The sequence below is a fragment of the Oreochromis aureus genome, linkage group 23, assembly GCF_013358895.1.
Source record: "Oreochromis aureus strain Israel breed Guangdong linkage group 23, ZZ_aureus, whole genome shotgun sequence".
Classification (NCBI taxonomy): Eukaryota; Metazoa; Chordata; class Actinopteri; order Cichliformes; family Cichlidae; genus Oreochromis; species Oreochromis aureus.
Window position 1 is genome coordinate 24381006 of NC_052963.1, and position 17296 is coordinate 24398301.

The 17296-nt window shown below is 42.3% G+C and overlaps 1 protein-coding gene across 19 annotated transcripts in view; it reads right to left on the reverse strand.

Annotated features, from left to right (window-relative positions):
* Nucleotides 1–3454: 3454 nt before the first annotated feature.
* The window catches only part of LOC116320952 (CLIP-associating protein 1-A-like), a 51987-nt gene continuing 38145 nt past the window's right edge, over nucleotides 3455–17296 (reverse strand). For 10 of the 19 annotated variants that reach the window (XM_039606576.1, XM_039606573.1, XM_039606585.1 and 7 more), the window contains 15 exons: nucleotides 17154–17217; nucleotides 16884–16886; nucleotides 16589–16752; nucleotides 15969–16191; nucleotides 15694–15789; nucleotides 14141–14293; nucleotides 13644–13750; nucleotides 11135–11285; nucleotides 10765–11002; nucleotides 10619–10672; nucleotides 10320–10522; nucleotides 10103–10231; nucleotides 9811–10017; nucleotides 9187–9303; nucleotides 3455–8643 (listed from right to left, as the gene is read on the reverse strand). In XM_039606576.1, the coding sequence (XP_039462510.1) occupies nucleotides 8560–8643; nucleotides 9187–9303; nucleotides 9811–10017; nucleotides 10103–10231; nucleotides 10320–10522; nucleotides 10619–10672; nucleotides 10765–11002; nucleotides 11135–11285; nucleotides 13644–13750; nucleotides 14141–14293; nucleotides 15694–15789; nucleotides 15969–16191; nucleotides 16589–16752; nucleotides 16884–16886; nucleotides 17154–17217 (1993 nt within the window). In that variant the 3' untranslated portion in view covers nucleotides 3455–8559. The remainder of the gene's footprint in view (nucleotides 8644–9186; nucleotides 9304–9810; nucleotides 10018–10102; nucleotides 10232–10319; nucleotides 10523–10618; nucleotides 10673–10764; nucleotides 11003–11134; nucleotides 11286–13643; nucleotides 13751–14140; nucleotides 14294–15693; nucleotides 15790–15968; nucleotides 16192–16588; nucleotides 16753–16883; nucleotides 16887–17153; nucleotides 17218–17296) is intronic. The other 9 variants (XM_039606578.1, XM_031740691.2, XM_039606583.1 and 6 more) reach the window with 3 other exon arrangements.

The following is a 17296-nucleotide window of genomic DNA, read 5'->3' on the forward strand; positions in this document are numbered from 1 at the left end:
TGAAAGCCATAGGAGAAGGCAAGGTGACATTAGGGGATAATGTTGATTGGCAGCAGTGGTGACTTTGGACACCAAGAAGAGGAAGAATGTGAAGGTAGAGGAAAGTATCGAATGATGGAAGTAAAATGGCCTGTATTTTTATATAGCACTTTACTAGTCCCTAAGGACCCCAAAGCGCTTTACATATCCAGTCATTCACCCATTCACGCACACATTCACACACTGGTGATGGCAAGCTACATTGTAGCCACAGCCACCCTGGGGTGCACTGACAGAGGCGAGGCTGCCGGACACTGGCGCCACCGGGCCCTCTGACCACCACCAGTAGGCAACGGGTGAAGTGTCTTGCCCAAGGACACAACGACCGAGACTGTCCAAGCCGGGGCTCGAACCGGCAACCTTCCGATTACAAGGCGAACTCCCAACTCTTGAGCCACGATCGAAGTAGTTGAAGAAGGAAAAATCTGTCCTCTTGCTGTCTTGTTGCTCTTTCTCTTCTTTTCCTCTCTTACCTTCTTCTCCCTGTTCATTCTGTGCAGATACCCTGGAGATCATTGATAAGGAGACTTTGGTTTCTGAGAGATTCTGTGCAAAAAGGAACTGTTGAATTGCCTGTGTGTTTGGAACCTGGACTTGACTATCCAAAACCTTTACCTGAGCTTTTGTGAACCTTAAATTTTAAACATAACTTTGTTAAACTTTTTTCTAGTCTTGCATTTGACTCCAACCTGTTTGGTGGCCCCGAAATAACAATTTAGCCAAGATATGGATCTGTGACTAAATGACAATGTAAACAAACAATCAGTGTGAATGAACAATGTGAACTGAAGATTTGTGCTGTACCAGTAAATTATGATGAGTTGCACTTACCAGTGTTGGGTCTAAACTTAGACCCCGCTGACCTCGGGACTTATTCCCGTGAAGGACAAAAAAGCAAGGCAACAGCAGTCGATCGATTTACTTGCGCAAGGGAGGCTTCGGTCGCTATCTCAGGAACGCACTTCGAATCCCATCACGCATGACCCCGACTCCGGCCTCCGCTCGTTGCCTTTTATTGAAAACCCTGTTACAATAAACAATAGTTTACAATAGTTTACACAAGTACCTCCCCTCGTAAAACCCCCCTTGGTTACAAAGACAAGGCACTGTGTGTGTGTGTGTGTGTGCACGTGTAAGCACGTGTGCAAGAATGTGTTTGTGTGTTTGTGTGGGTGTGTGTGTGGCTCTCTGTGTGCGTGATTTCCTGATCACAACATCCTTGGTTATAAAGGGGGTAATCTCCCCCACACCCAATATAAGGTTCAATTCCTGTATTGGTTCACCATACACAACACAGTGAAGCCATACAAAGGGCAGGAAGCTTACCAAACATCAAACAAACCTTCACAAGGGATGTGCTTGTGATAAAACACTACAGCCCCCCCAGAACCTCGAGAGGCTGGGGAGGGGGACAAAGGAATGCCTTGATCACAGAGTTGAAACAATGTAGAGATGGTAAGCATAAAAATGACAACATTTAACAATTCACTTTAACAACCAGTGTTTGTAAAGACTGCTGCATTACTGAGGAAAACCCGTTGATCCAGTTGACCCTGAGATTAGACATTTAGCTGTAAGCTTCTTTGTCTCTAGAGGATGATCCACATTTGGACTTTCAAACTGTTCAGTCATAATTATCTGTACTCACCAGTGTTGGAGAGAAGCTCTGCTGTGCTGATATGAAAGGATCAGTGAGCCCAGTTTAATGTTCCTTTGAAAAGAAACTGATTCTTTTCAAGTGAAACTCTATTGTGACACAATTTAGTTTCATCTGGTAAATGTTGGAATGCCATCCATGTAGAGTTTTGTGTTGACTCATACTGCACCTTTGCTGGTTGGTTGGATTCCTCCTCAGAAACATTTGCAGTGCTCAAGTCAGTTTATTTTAATGGGAATTAGACTCTCAACCCAACATTTACAATGCACTGCATCAGTTCCTAAATGGTTGAACGACTAAAGACAAAAGAAAGTTAATCACTTTTAAGCTAATCACAGCTCAAGATTAACTGTAAGTTGTTCAAATGAGAGGATTCATGTTTGTCAAAGAAGTGGACTTTGCTTGTCTTTGCTTGATTCCTAATTTGTGAAAGAGAATTTACATTTGGACTTTTCAAACAGCATCATCATGATCACCTGTGTTGGACAGAAGCCATGCTGTGCTGTAGCAAAATGTTCAATGAGCTCAGTTTCTCATTCCTCTAAACAGAAACTGAAGTTGTTATGCTGCATCTCTCACTTTCAGGTTCACTTCTGAATTTCTAGTCTTTCAGATGTTGCTCCGCCTCTTTCAGCAGGTGAGAGCCAGTGTTTACCAGTAAAGATTCAAATGTAGTCTGATTTCTGATTTCAACTGAATTTTGACCTCTGCCTACGGTGCCTGCAGGTATTTATGGACCTTCAGCTGTGGTCAGGAGTTTACTTCAACTCATCATGGCCATGAATCCAATGGTAATTTTATGCTTTTAATGATTTCCTTGAACTGAATGTTTTTGTTTTTTTTAATGATTGTACAGCATACACCTTTAATAATTTCAAAAACCAAGAAGTTTCAATTTATTTTGGATTTTCTCTAATTCACACATGGTCAGAAGTTTACATACAGCCTCAAATATGAACATACATGCCCATTAATATCTGGTTAAATTTTTAGCAGTGTTAGGGACAAAAGAAATATTTTTTAATGTGTATCTGCTCATTAGATTGTTTTATGTACTTTAATAATGAAGGCTTGTAGATCAAGGCCACTTTTGACTCACAAACTAAGTGCTCAGCCAGACTGAAAAACAGGACGTTTTAGTGCACAGGCATATTAATAAATCAGACACAGAAAAGAGGAACTTTCCATATAAGCAATGTTTGAGACTGTGTGACATGTAAAGTACCAAAATAAAACCTATATGAGGCACAGTTTATGATTCTAATGTTAGAGCTCTTGCAACTGGCGTTTGAGCTGTGCACGGGTCTCTCTCTTCCGGAAGATGATTGAATAAAAAGAAATACAAATGTTTTAACACACTATGAGTCGGTTTTCTCTGTTCTGTCATGGGGAAAAAAGAATCGGGATTTAATAGCAGCTGCACCTACGGCATCAATTCCATAATCCTACGTCACCTTGTTCTTGAGTGAACATTCAAAAACCTTGGTGTTTATGCTGTCTGCCTGCCCAGCAGGGTGACAACAATATTTCATCAGCCTTTTTCAATGACGGGTAATAAAAACTATTTAAAAGCATATAAAATGGAAAGAATTTTCCTCCACTTGTCCTTTAAATCTATTAATATTTAGTTAAAAATTTGCTCTTTATTAGATACCTGTGACCAAGATTAAATTGAGTTTAGATGTCAAATGAATTCGTAGAAAACTGGACCTGGATAAAAAACACAAATAAATGTTGTAATAAAGACAATAGAGAAAAGAAGTCTGATAGTTTATTTCAAGTTCTGCGAAATCTATCACAGGTGAAAGAGAACCAAACATGTAAATATATACAGTCATACACAGGGAAATAAAACAGAATATAAATACTGTGTAGCATGAAAGGAAACTAACCAACTAAAAAAACCAAACTGGAGCCATGCACTGTAAGTCGTTTGAATGGAAAAAAAGCTTGAAGCGTATTTACAGCATCATTAAAAGGTTTTCTTCTCGCCTTCAGAAGCAGTGAATCATAGTGTTAGTACAGGTTAGTATTGGACAGAACAACCAGGTGTATTGCAAGAAATCTTTCCCCAAAGGCACTCAATCAGGAAATCAAAATGATGTTCTCAAATCTTAATTTCGAGTTGACTACATTTAACGATTCCTGTGACGCACCCATGCAGACGCCGTTTCAAGTTACACTGTAGCTTGAAATAAAGGGAACTGAGTTTTAGTTGCCAAAACTGTAGCGTAAACTGCAGCAGGCTTAACACGGGATCACCACCACTGGACTAGACACGCTATGGAGGACTTCGACATTCAGTTCAGAGGGAAACGCTGATCAGATTCTCACAGCTGAGAAGAGTGACAACGGCCACTGGTACAGTACATTTAACAGTCCAAGTAATGTGTCGGAAGAGATTCAGTAAGGCCTGGAAACATCCTTCACTTTTAAAGACATTCTGGGAAATGTTGCTTTTTACTGAGAGTCAGACGTATGTGCAGAAATGTTAAGAAGGAAGGGTGCAGAAATAAAAACTGGGACCCTCAAGAGAGGGTGGGTATTTCATTTTGGAAGAACAGAAAGCATTTTTATTTCTACATGCATCCGACAACACACTACCTCTGAAGATGTAAACACAGATTCCATATTGGCTTCACTTTTCAGCCCCAGAGGTTGGAAGTAAAACTAATGCTGAAACTGAAACTCTAATGTGTGCTACAGGCAGTGTCCCCATAGACTCCTATGGTAAAATGTCCAAATTTATAGCAGAAGTAAACATCTTCACAGCCTGCTACAAAAACAGTTTTGGTCAGAGCAAGAGCTGCAAAGTTTCGTAGGTATTGTAATTTTATAAAAACCAAACTGACAGACAAAGCCTGATTTCACTGAGAAATTCCACTAAAGTAGAGACCATGCTACACTGGGATCACCTGTGTCACATGTATTAAGGCGTGGCCTATCTGCTTGATAGCCAGATGGTGTGTCACAGGCAGCTATATGTTTTAGCTGTCTGGTAGACTTCACCTCAGCTTATTGGAGTTCCTAAACTGGACCTCTGGCTTGAGGTGATTACTATATTTGGATAAGAAATAGAATCACATCATCAGCATGTAGTGGCAGTTTGTGCTCAGTCCCTTTTGGAGCATTTTAATGCAGTTATCTGACACATGATATGCATTGTGTTGCTGTGATTAGCTGTCCAAGAAGTTTTAGTTTTAAGGAATCAAATTGTAGGATTTTATTTGGATGTTCCTTAGCACTGTCTACTATTGTATGTTAGGTAGTAAAAATTTAGTTAAATTAAGCTAAATGCTTAAAAAAATCAGATAAAGTTCTGACAGTCTTGTAAATATTTAAAGTTAAGCTTGTAATGATGGATGATCTGTAATGTTCGGATCCCCACGCAAGCCTCTGCAATCTCATCTGACTCTCAGCAAGAAAACAAATGCACTTTTCTGGAAATGTCGGATTATTTCTCATCTTCTGGCCCCTCTGGAGTGTTTGTTTGGACTCACTCAGTGTGCGTGATGGGCGGAGTTCAGCACCAGGAAAGTGCAATCAGTCAATCAATCAGTATTAAAAATTTCAGTCATTTTTCCATCGTCATCGCTTCACCTACACTTCCTGCTGAGATAAAGTACATAAACCAGAGTGGTTAGGCGCGTTTGTTAGTATTATAATAAGCAGCAGTAAGGTTTAATTATAGGTGCACTTATTCGAAAATGACACTTTTTTACACTGACCGGCGAGAGCGTCTCAAAGGAGGACCTAAATGGGAATCTACAGTGTTTCCACAAGGAAATCCCAGCTGGATTTCTTGAAGTTTATTGCTAATGTCCACTCTGTTTCTTTTTTTACCACTGGCACTTCACCATTCAGCAGTTCAGCATTGTCGCGCTCATGTAGGAGCATCTAATGATTCAGATGATCAATCTTTCCCACAGGTTTGGCATTCACATTTTAAAGGTCGAAAAAGTGACTTACATTCGATTTGGGAGCCGCTGATGCAGAGAACCTTCATCAGCACGGCCGCTAATACTATTTCTGAGATATTTAGGCCTCTATTTTGACCTTCAGATTGAGCTTTAATATATATATTACAGTATTTTGGAATGAAACTCCCCTAATCACAGTAGTCTAAACTTGACAGCAGTCATCAAAACTAATAAACTCCCAGTTTAACCCAAGCTGGGCCGTTCAATTCACAGGAGAGAGCAACACTGCTGTCATTACAGTGGTTTTAATTAGGAGCTGATTGACCTTTTAGTTTTTGACAGCCATTAAAAAACCCACCATAGCTGAAAAAAAATTAAACTTATGTGACACTCATCAGCTCGATTTTGCATTTAAAACTCAATAAAAGACAATTTAATCTTTTTTGTTCTTTATATCAGTCTCATATTTACGGAGGACGATGAGAAGATCTCCTTCTCACTAGCTTTCTACCTTTGGCCTGAAAAACAAAATCATATATCTGTATTTAATTATTGTCTCCTTTTGGTCACAAAATGTGCAGTTCTTTTATTAACATTTACAAAGTGAGCTCAGTCTTTACGTTGTGTAACATAAATTAGATGATGGTGAGGATATTTACAGTCCAGATGAGTGAATGACCAAAGCAATCACCAAAAATATGTTTTCTTTGGAATTTTTCTTATTGTGGTCCCCAGTCTGTCAAGCTAACGGTCATTTTTTACATTTTTTTATAAATAAATACTTCTTTTTTTTTTTTTAAATGAGAAGCTCGATTAGTGTTATACTTGGAATTAGTGATAATATTTAAATGTTTGTGTGTAACTGGAAAGTATTGCTTTAAGTGTCTCGGTTCTTATATCTACTTTTATGAAAGTATGTATTTAAAGTTCTACAGGGGAAAAGAAGAAAAGCTCTCCTTAAATTTAGGCTCAACCACGAGCCCAAAAAAGTGTTGGACAGACTATCCATCCATCCATGTTCTACAGTTGTGTGCAAAATTTACTTCCTATCACAACTTAAAAGAAATCTTTGTCTTTCAATAAATCTGCCTGTTTTGTTCACATCAGCAGAAATGCTACAGAGAAATCTACACGTGTTTAGGTCAGTATTTTGTGCTGCTGAGTTATCTTTGCAGAAATCCATAATGAAAGCTTAAATGAAGTCACATTTTATGCTGATAACTGGAATGCATATTTAAACATAAATATTGATAATTTAATGATGATTTAAAGACTAATTACACTATGTTTCAAACTTTTTCTAACAATTAGAAATTAAGTCTAATGCAGTATTTTAACAGCTTGTTTCTCTAACAGAAAAAAGAGTGTTTATTTCATTGCAATATATTAAAACCATCTTAAAAAACACAATATTTATATAAATAAAAGTCAGCATTACATTTCAAAACTTCCTAAACTAAAGTTAAGATTACTTAAATCCTACAATCAGCTCTTCAACATGCTTCTGTGAGCTGCTTCATCAGCTGAAATTTACCCTGCTGCTGCTAAAGCTTTTATTGTGAAAGTCACGTACAAAGAAGTGCTGTTCACGCGCGTGTAGGACAAATCTAATTTCCAACACTGAATATTAAATCTGTGCAGAGTGGTCTGTCTCTTTAAAACCTCCACCTCATCTCCAATAGCTCATTTAGACAGCTAACTAAAGCAAACCTGTGATTTCAAAATAACTCTCACTCACATCTAAGTCTAGTTCTTCACATTTAAAAACACGGCCGTTTCAATTTGACATTTTTTTCCAATTCAGGTAGAAAACTGTGATCTGTGAGGTGAAATATTTAGCCTTGACTATTAAATGGAAATCTAACTGATGAGTGCCACAAAAACAGAAATAATTTGTTCCTTCTTTTTCACACCTTAAAAAATGACTTTAAAATATAAACACTGCTGTTTTCTGCTGGTTCTCCGGCCCAGAACAATAAAACTTTGCTGATTTGTAGTGCTTAAAATCATTGGCCAGCCAAATGATCAATCACTGTAAACTGAGACGAGCTTCACATCTTTTGAAATGGATTATTCCAGGACTGAGTGCAACCCCGTCGATTCTCCCGTCGCACTCACAGAGGCATGAGCCCATTTTCAAAATAAAAGCTCGCGTTGATCTTCAGATTATCTGTGGGATTCAGCCTTTTAAAGACTGTAGTGCCACTTTCTGTAACAACTCATTCAAATGTTAAAAACTGGAAAACGTCCCACCGATGAGGCAGTAGTTCACGAAGGAGACTCGCGCTCACTCAAAGCTCTTTACATTCAATAAAAGGTTTGATGTGTCAAAGCAAAACAGTGTCCAGGAAGTGGATTAAAGGTACTAAAAAGGAATAAAAATACTGGCAGAAGGAGGAAGCTACACTGCAAAAACTCTCCTCTTCAGGTCCTTCATGGTTCCAGGATCTACTCGGCTTCAAACTGCACCTCACATCCAGGAGATTAAAGATGACGACGATGATGATGAGATGAGGAAGAGGAGATCTTGGTTTCAGGCACACGGCCTCTAAAAATTGATCATTTCCATACTGGAAGATGGAAGATGAAGTCTTAAGGCTAATGCATCTAGTGGTGAATCTTCATGAAACATCTCAAAAGCCAGGGTCACCCTACCTCCAAAAAACGAGCTGAACTTTATGGATGATGGGAAGATGGACATGAAACTGGAGCCATGACAGCATGAGCTCCTCAGGGACTTCAGCTCCATCAGCAGCTGAAGGAATGAGATGGAAGATGGTTTGGGAAACAGAAGCTGGTCAAGAAGATGAGGTGCCAGGCACCTGGTCCTACAAAGAAACTGATGATGATCCCACTGGTGGTGACGTCGCCCCTCAGGTCGATCACCGGCTGATGGAATGAAACAGTTTATAAGCGTGTCTGCGAGGATGGAAGCTGCAGGAGTTAGTAGGAGGAGATGTCGGAGGAGCTGCTGCTGTTGCTGGTGGAGGTCTGCGCCCGCTTGATGTACAGGTTCAGCAGCTTCATCTGCAGGAGGAAAACAGCGGCGCGGTCAGAGGACTCCAAGAGCTCTGCAGATAATCTAAAGCTCACTGCTCTTTAAACACTATACTAAAGTTAAGTTATTGTAACAAAACTTTATTTATATAACAACATTCAAACAGGTAAACACAGATTAGGTTAGTTCACAATTAAGAAAAAAACACTGGGAAATTTAAACAGAGAAGAAAAAATTGGAAATTTATGAGAAGATTTTTGATACATTTATGAGAAAGATTTACAAAGGAAACATTTGGCAAATTTACTAGAAAAAATTGTCAAAATTATGAAAAAAGAGCAAATATCTGGCAAAAATTGAATATTATTAAGAAAAAATTTAAAAATTCAAAACTTTTGGCAAACTTACGAGAAAAAAGTTTACTCACAAAAATAGTGAATTAAAAGAGGGGAAAAAACGGGCAAACTGCACGATTGCAAATGCACTTTCACTGTACTTTTAAAGACTTTTATTATTTCTGCGGTGAATCGTCTCTACGTGTAGGATGCCGTTTCAGCTGTGGTCTGAAATACCTTGCTGCCGGTCAGCTGAGCCAGGTAAGGCTTCAGCTCCTCTCCAATCACAGAGTAGATGGCCACCAGGCAGAAGACGCTGGCCTTCCTCACGCTGCTCTCAGTGTTGTCGTAGCCCTGAAACAGCAGAAGTAGAAGAAGAAGAGACTGATTTCAACACAACTGAAATAAAAAAGAGTTTATCTCACCAATTAACAGATGACTGTGTGAATACATTTCTGGGATAAAGCTGATCATACAGCAGAGGAAATTAAAAAGATATTTCAATATGTGTCTAAATTCAGTCTTTTCAGGTACAGCATGAACTCAGATACACACGAGTGCTACTGACACTAGTTTTATTTCAGTATAAAGAACTGTCTAAAGGCAGTTTGGGTCTAATTGTGTGCTGCATGGCTATCTTACTTGTACAAGTCTCTGGATTTTAACCAAATCTTATTCTTGCGTTTGTAATAACACAGTTTAACCATTTTTAAGTGTTTTCGTTTACTCAAACATTAAATACATTTCAGTTCACACATCCTGCATACTGGAGTCCAAATGCTGGACACATGTCCGTAACATGAGCTAATCTTGCGTGTTTATGAGCAGTTAAAGTATCTACAAATTTAAAAAATGAAAAACCTGCAGGAGTCCGGGTATGATGTCGGGCAGCAGCTGGTGCAGCGGCTCTCTGGTGATGCGTTCGATGGCCCTCGTCTGCATCTTGATGGCGGCCAGGTTGATGGGGTAGTCGGCTGTCTGCACGATGGGGCAGAGCACCTTGATGCACTGCTCGGGGTGGATGGAGCCCGCCAGCGTGGAGGCCGCCTCCTCGGCCGCCCGCACCACCTTCAAAAGAAGAAAAGAGCGCCATGAGGGGTCAGAATCACAGGAAGACCGGAGGAGTGGCCTCTGGTTTCTTTTTCATCCTCACCTCCTTGTGCGAGTCTTTGTGGGCCTCCAGCATCTTCATGATGGTGAGCTCGGCGTAGTTCTTGAAGCGGGCGGGCTGGTTCCTCAGAATCTCCTTTAGGACTCGCAGGGCGAGTGCCCGGATCGTGTGCTGGGACAGTGAGAGGAAACGAGTCACTCACAGGACATTTACAGCAGTGGAAAAAAAATCAAAAACAGCGGAAGCCTCGTGTCCTCACGTCTTTGTCTCCCAGCGTTTCGAGCAGGAGCAGCAGCATGGTCTTAAAGTGCTCCTCCCACACCACCAAGCTGTCCTCCCGGGCCACCTTCAGCATCTCCAGCAGGGTCCCCCGGCGCTCCTCAGGGCCCCGCTCCCCTGCCTGGCCCTGGGAGAGTTCCTTCAGCAGCTCTCCGACCAGCTCCAGCTGCTCAGCAGCCCCGGCTGTAGGTGGAGGGGAAAGAGGTAGTTTTTAAAAAAAGTGAGAACAAAGATCAAATAAATAATTTGTTCACCTCTGAGGTTTTCTGATGAGTTTACCTGGGAAACTTTTGGGGTTCAGGATCTTGTTTTCCACACTTTCCTGCCGGCGGCCTGCAGAGTGGAACGGGAAAGACAGAAAAATTGAATCTTTACTGACGCAGCAGGACACACACTCCTGCACAGCCTTCGTCCTAAGGTCCCACCTTCTCGCAGCTGCTCCACAGCGTCCTCATACAGCGCCTCCTTCAGCGTAGCTTTATCCATCGTACTGATGCCGTCTGTGTAGTTGTATGGGTTGTACTCTCTGAAGCGCGGCCCGGCGAAGGATCGAGGAGACGGCGTGTTCAGCAGAGAGGTCTTGTTGTCCAGGGCAGTGCGCCCACCCTCCACCGCATCACCGCTGGGACGAGGTTCGGAGTCCGAGGACGCCCCGCCTCCAGTCTAAGATTCAGTGACAGCAGAGCAGATGAGTTATTCTGGAGTCTTTACTCCAAGATAAAATAATCTGTATTTGAATATTTTTAACAGTTATTTCAGTTATCTGCCATCTGGTTCCTCCGTGTAACTCCTCACCATAACGCCATCCTTCTTGCCGTCCCGCCTCAGCGGTTCCACCAGGTCCTCCTGGCTGCGGAAGCTGAAGTTCTGGATGGCCTCGGTGACACCGCGCAGCGAGCTGTAGATCTCCTCGGAGTTCAGGTTCTCGCTGTCGTACTCCAGCATGCTGCAGCATGAGACAAGTCCAATGGACATTTTAGACAGGGTTTAGGCAACATCGTCAGGGTATCATCACTTAAAGGGAGAGTTCATTGCTAAATCAGATTCACATGTTTTTCCTCTGGCCCGTAGAGCGTGTTATCCATATTTACCTGGAGCTATAGAGGCGTCGGCTCCAAGCACCAAAAACACATTTGGAAAACTCAGCAGTAATAACTTCAGACCTGTTTGGGTTTTTTTTGTTTTTTAAATCCCCAAACACATAGGTACTTTCATCCATTAGATCATGTTTATCCAGGATCTTCAAAACAGGATTTGCTTGTATGGAATTGGAATTTAATGTTATAAATATTTTTCTTTCTCTACAAACTAATAGTTTGCAATAGCTTTGTATTCTCCCCATTTTACTTTGGCGGTCAGTTAAGCCACTCGAGCTGAAATGACTGAAGAAAACTGCTGTTTAGATCAGACTGTCCTGTGTTACTTTTTGTTTGTCTTGTAATAAATTTCTTAAGAAAAACTTTAAAGTTGCAGTTTGTAAAAAACGCACCACTAGATGTCAGTAGACTGCAGCAACTGAGTTCTGTTTTCTTACCCCTCACATGTTTAGTGCATAATTCTAGCTACAGTGGCCACTGTAGGACAAACAGCTCTGTCTGCTGATCATCTGTAGTGAGTGTAGGCTGTCAGTCCGCTGTTTACCTCAGCTGTCGATATGTGTCCACATCTATTAACTCTGGGGGAGGGCAAAAAACTTTGTGAAAGTAGTCCGATACGAGTCGATATAAAGGACATGTTAAACTCGTCTCTGTCTACTGTTTGTGCAGCAGTTAGCTGCTGCTAGTAAAACTTTCTTTGAAGTGGAGCGTTAATGTTAACGCTCTCTGGCAGGTGTAAATGCCAGAGAGGCCGAAAAAGACGACTGGAAAGTTACTGAGGGCTTGTGTCTGTTTACAAGAGATGAGAACCTCGATCAGCGCAGGAAACATGTGGAAACAGTCGATTAAATCAGAGGATCACTGCCCGCATAACTGCTTCTAGAAGGACATTTAATCACCAATATATCCAAAGCATCAAAACAGTGTAGATGAATAAACAGCACCACAGGTCAGAGGAAGAACGTGTGCCTCTGTCTTTGAGGTGGACTGTCCCTCTAAGAGACTGGTGGAAGTACAGAGGCTCTTCTTCTTAACAGCACCTATGATCCCTTTAATGTCAGCAACATGAAGCAGCTCCACTTTCATCTTGAAGATTGTGAATGACGACTGAGGGCATTTTCCTTGACATGGATCAAACACAATAGCATCTGCGTGCCAAACAAATTAGTCAAATCTTGTACCAAGGGGTGGTTTGTCCATGACCAGGAAACAGGAAGTACACAGCCGTGCATGTTGACGAACGCACGCAGACAGATGAGAGACAGAAGGAAAGCCACCTTTCAGTCACCATGACGACAAAAAGAAAAACAGACACACGAAGCTGATGGAGGCACCGAGGCAGCAGAGGTGACGACAGACTGACGGAAGCTCGAGGTTTCACAGAGAACTCCAAAATATCTTTAAAAGTAAGCTTAGAAATCCATTCATCACTACAGAGACAGAGCCAACTGTTAAACTGTGAAACCCCGTACAAAGGAGGGAGGAGGGGGAGGGGGAGGAAGAAGGGTTACCTGGGTGAGTAAGCTCGCCGCAGGGCCTTGAGGGAGGAGTGGGCAGTGGGTGGAGGAAGAGGGGAGGGGAAGGGTGGAGGAGGGAACTTGGAGAGGCCGTCTGCGCTCCAACCCCACAGCCGACTGCGACCAGCCGGGGAGGAAGAGGTGGAGGAGGAGCCCGGAGAGAAGAAGAGATGTGAAAAGAGTGGAAGATAAGGAGAAGCAGTGCTCTCAGTCCGAGTTAGTACAGGCGGAGGGATCATTAGTATGACAGTTGTGAGGAAACCTGCTGATTGGCTGAGAGGAGAAAAAGTCTAAAATCACACGAAGCTTCAGGAAGAGACGCACAGAGCCGAACATGAGCCTAAAATTCTGATGTTCACTTAAAACAACGCATCAACCTGCAAGTTTAGACTTTGAGCTTTGGCTCGGATTTTGAGCTCTTCAATGGCTCCACAGTGGAGTGGTTAACATCTAAACTCTGTGGTGACCCCTCAGTGCAGCTTTACATTCCTCTGTTAACGAGCGAACAAAGAGAAGACACGGGGAAATACGCCCACTGCGTTATAACCTGAGCTTCAAAATAAAAGTCTGGATGATTGCGGAAATGAAGGATGAACTGCTGAAGCCAGAATTTTATCGGTGTGGATAAAATTATACACAGGAAACGTGGTTTGAATCCTCGGTGTGGCGATGGCGGGGCCGTTTCTGTACCTGGGGGAAAGGCCGCCGTGGGAGCAGTTGGTGGGGGAGGTCAGCGGGCTGCTGCGGCTGCTGGGCTGTCGCGGAGGCGTCCGACCTGCCGAGTTACTGGGAGACGCCTGCGGATCCATGAAACACAAGTGTCTGGATTTAATGTGAGAACATTTGGAAAGCCACAGCTGTGATGATGTAAGGATAAGAGGAACAGCACTCATACAGAAACTACCATATTTATCAAAACAAGTGTGTTTGTGCATCTATGCAACACAAACAACAAAAAAAGCCTAAAACTCATCTTTAAAATGATTATTTTGTGTTTGAGTTAAAGGAAAGTCCTGAAGTGTGTTACGATATTAGTTATCAAGGTCAGGTTACGATGATTTATCAATATATTCTGGTATGGATCAATAAATAAAGGAATAAGACCTCCTGGAGTGTGTGTGTGTGTGTGTGTGTGTGTGTGTGTGTGTGTGTGTGTGTGTGTGTGTGTGTGTGTGTGTGTGTGTTACCATGCTGATGCCACTGTTGGCACTGGCGTTCCTCAGGTGGTTGTGCAGCAGCTTTGTTGTCCCGTCCTGGAAGGTTTTGGGCAGCGCACCCAGCAGCATGGTGAACTCCGGAGTGTTCAGCTCAAAGAGGGCGATCAACACCACCTGGGCCGCCTGCACACACACAAAAAAAACATGTTACACATCACTTTACTGACATTTAATGACTGTCACTGCACTGATTTTGGCACTGAACGTGAAGAAAAGCTTTCTCTCTGTTATAAAAGACAGCCAGAAGTAAATTAACCTGTTTGAAATAAAAACAAAATATTGTTTTGTAGCATTTTAGTGCAACAGTCAGCCACACTGAAGAACCATGCAGACAAGAATGATACTAGATAATGCTGTAGTTCAAAATAAAAGCTTCCTGTTAGTCACAGGAATTTTACATGATGCTTTAGTTTCACTTCTTCCAAAATAAAAGCATCTAGCCATTTACTGCATGACTGCATACTTCGTTGTTGTGGGACTTTTAAAGTAAAAGTCCCCAGTTAATTTTAGAAAATTAACAGGATGTTCAGACTTTCAGAATAAAAGCCTTCAATTTCATGCACAAGTTTATCAGCATGCTTTAATGCCCAGACCTTTTTTTGTTTTTTAAGTAAACCTGTTTACCTCCAACCTTTCAACAGTTAGTAACAGACAAATTCCAGCAGTAACAAAAACCGTACCACAATTTCTCCACAAATTGAGACAGAGTGCTTTCAAAGATTAAATCCTCCCACAGAGAAATCAACTGAGTAAACATGGCTTCAGTCGTGTTTACTTATTATAATCCTAGCTTCCACTTTAAAGTTGACCTCCTGTGCCCCATATTTTAACTCTGGGCTTTGCATGATTTACAGTTCAAAAAATTCTTTGTTTATTTTATTCTAGTTTGTCCACAATTAAGCCAGCTTTTTTCTGATTGGCTGCCCTTTGCAAACTCAAGGTTTGAACAGCAGGTGGATGGAGCTTCTGATAAAAAAAAACAGAGTTTGGAGCAATTTGACCTTTAGGCTCACAGGGATTATTTGGACAAAGACCGAGATTCTCTGAAACTTTGACCATTTTAATTGGAAGAGGAAAAAATATAACACGAAAAATAAAAGTAATAGTTCTGTTAACATGCAGCATGTCAATTGAACTTGTTAAGCAAAAGCTAAAGGAAGCATTTATCACTCAGTTTCCTTTCAAATGATTCGAATGTTTCATGTTTTACTGTAAAGGTTAAAGTTCAGATTCATGCCTGATAATAAGAGAAACATCACAGTGGTCGGCAGAGTTAGTCTTAAAGCTGCACTCAGCAGCAGCATCTCATGCACACACCTCAGGTACACGGATACCTGTCCACCTTTTTCACTGTTTGCCAGCAGTTAGTGCTGAAAAGCATTCACATAACCCGCTCACACTCTCAGGTTAATGTCCTCTGTACGCGGGCCTGAACAAACACGCTCACAGCAGCTTCCCGCTTCTTTGTGACCGGGTTAGACGAGGTTATTCACGCTGCGCATGCTCACTGGTAGAGGATCTACCTGCTTGCACCTCTCCTCCAGGTTGCCCTCCCCGGGCAGAGAGGCCACGGTGCTGGGTCGGCCTGAGAAATCCTCCCCCGCCCAGTTATGAAGGGTCTAAGGGTGAGTTGGGTGGAGGAAGGACGATTAAGGGGGAAAAATTTAAGACATGAAACAAAACAAAAAAACAGAACAAAACAACTGAAAATATAAAAGAATGAAACATTTAGAGGAATTTAAAGGGATGAAAAGGGGGGAGTGTTTTAAGGAAGACGGAGGCTGACATGCCCTCCTACCTTGCGGACATCGGAGCTCTTGGGCTCGGTGGTCCAGGTGATGATGCGGGAAACGGCGAGGCGTGTCTCGCTGGAGTTGACAAAGTCGGCCGGGTCCATCTGCCTGGCCAGAGCCTCGATGTAGCGCAGGATGGCCACCTTCACCTTCAGGTTGGGCGTCTGCGTCTGATCCACGATGAAGCGCATCAGGATGTTGAACTGCTGCTCGTATGGGAAGGACTCCCTGCATGGAGGCGGGAAGGAAGAGAGAAAAACATCGTCAGAACACGAGATGACGTTACACCCTCTTTTTTATTGACAACAGCTGCTCTTGCTTCAGTGAGTTCACACAACACACTTTATATTATATTACCACATATTCTAAAGTAATTTATAAACTTTTTTAAAAAACATTTAGTGCAAAATATCTCCTGTGCTCCACCTGCAGTACCAAATTAAATAACAGGAATACTTTCCCCTTTACTAAAACTGTGACTCGTTGCTCTTTTGTGTTATTTCCTGCACAGACAGCGAGTCCCATTAATTACTTTAAATCCAGTTTGGTTGATTGGAGTTTAATTTGCTGCAGGATAGAAACATACAGGACTTTTCTTTAATGATGATAAGGTTTCAGTCTTAACCTCGTGACATCCAGAGCCTTCTGGACTTTGGCCTGGACGGAGCCCAGCAGGTCGGCGCCCATCTTCTTCAGCAGCTGTGTGAGCAGGACGAAGAGCCAGTCCAACAGGTCGTCCCTGTGCAGCACGATGAAGTCCACCAGAGTCTCCAGGAACATGCTGAAGACCTGTCACAGAGTCAGGGGTGATGATGAGGAGATGTTTGAGTGTTTGTCTGCACATGTTGGTCTGAGACGAGTACACACGCAGTGAAATATGACAGCAGACAGTTATCATGTGAGTGAGAGCAAACACTTACTCTCTGGTGTTTGTTAGAGTCCGCAGCAGCGAGGAGGCATGCAACAAGAAAACACACACTGTTAGTTTGTCCTGCTGTTAGTGACGACACGAGAGCAGTGAAATCAGCCACGACGCTCATGTCCCAGCTTCACAGTCACAACAAACTCCCAAGTTTACCCCCTCCGGCTCTCACTGTCCCCGCTCTCTCCTCAGAAGGTGTGAACTGCTGCTTTCTGACGTCGGCTTTCACTTTTAATAAGAGTGCGTGTGAAACATGCTGCCGTCTCACCTTGCTGTGAGGGTCCGCAAACATCCTGGTGAAGATCTCACAAAGCCTCTTCAGCTCCACACGACTGAAACAACAGGCACGGTTATTTTGTTGTCCTTGTTGACAACAGACAGCTTTTATGTGCAGACAGAGTAAAGAAACAG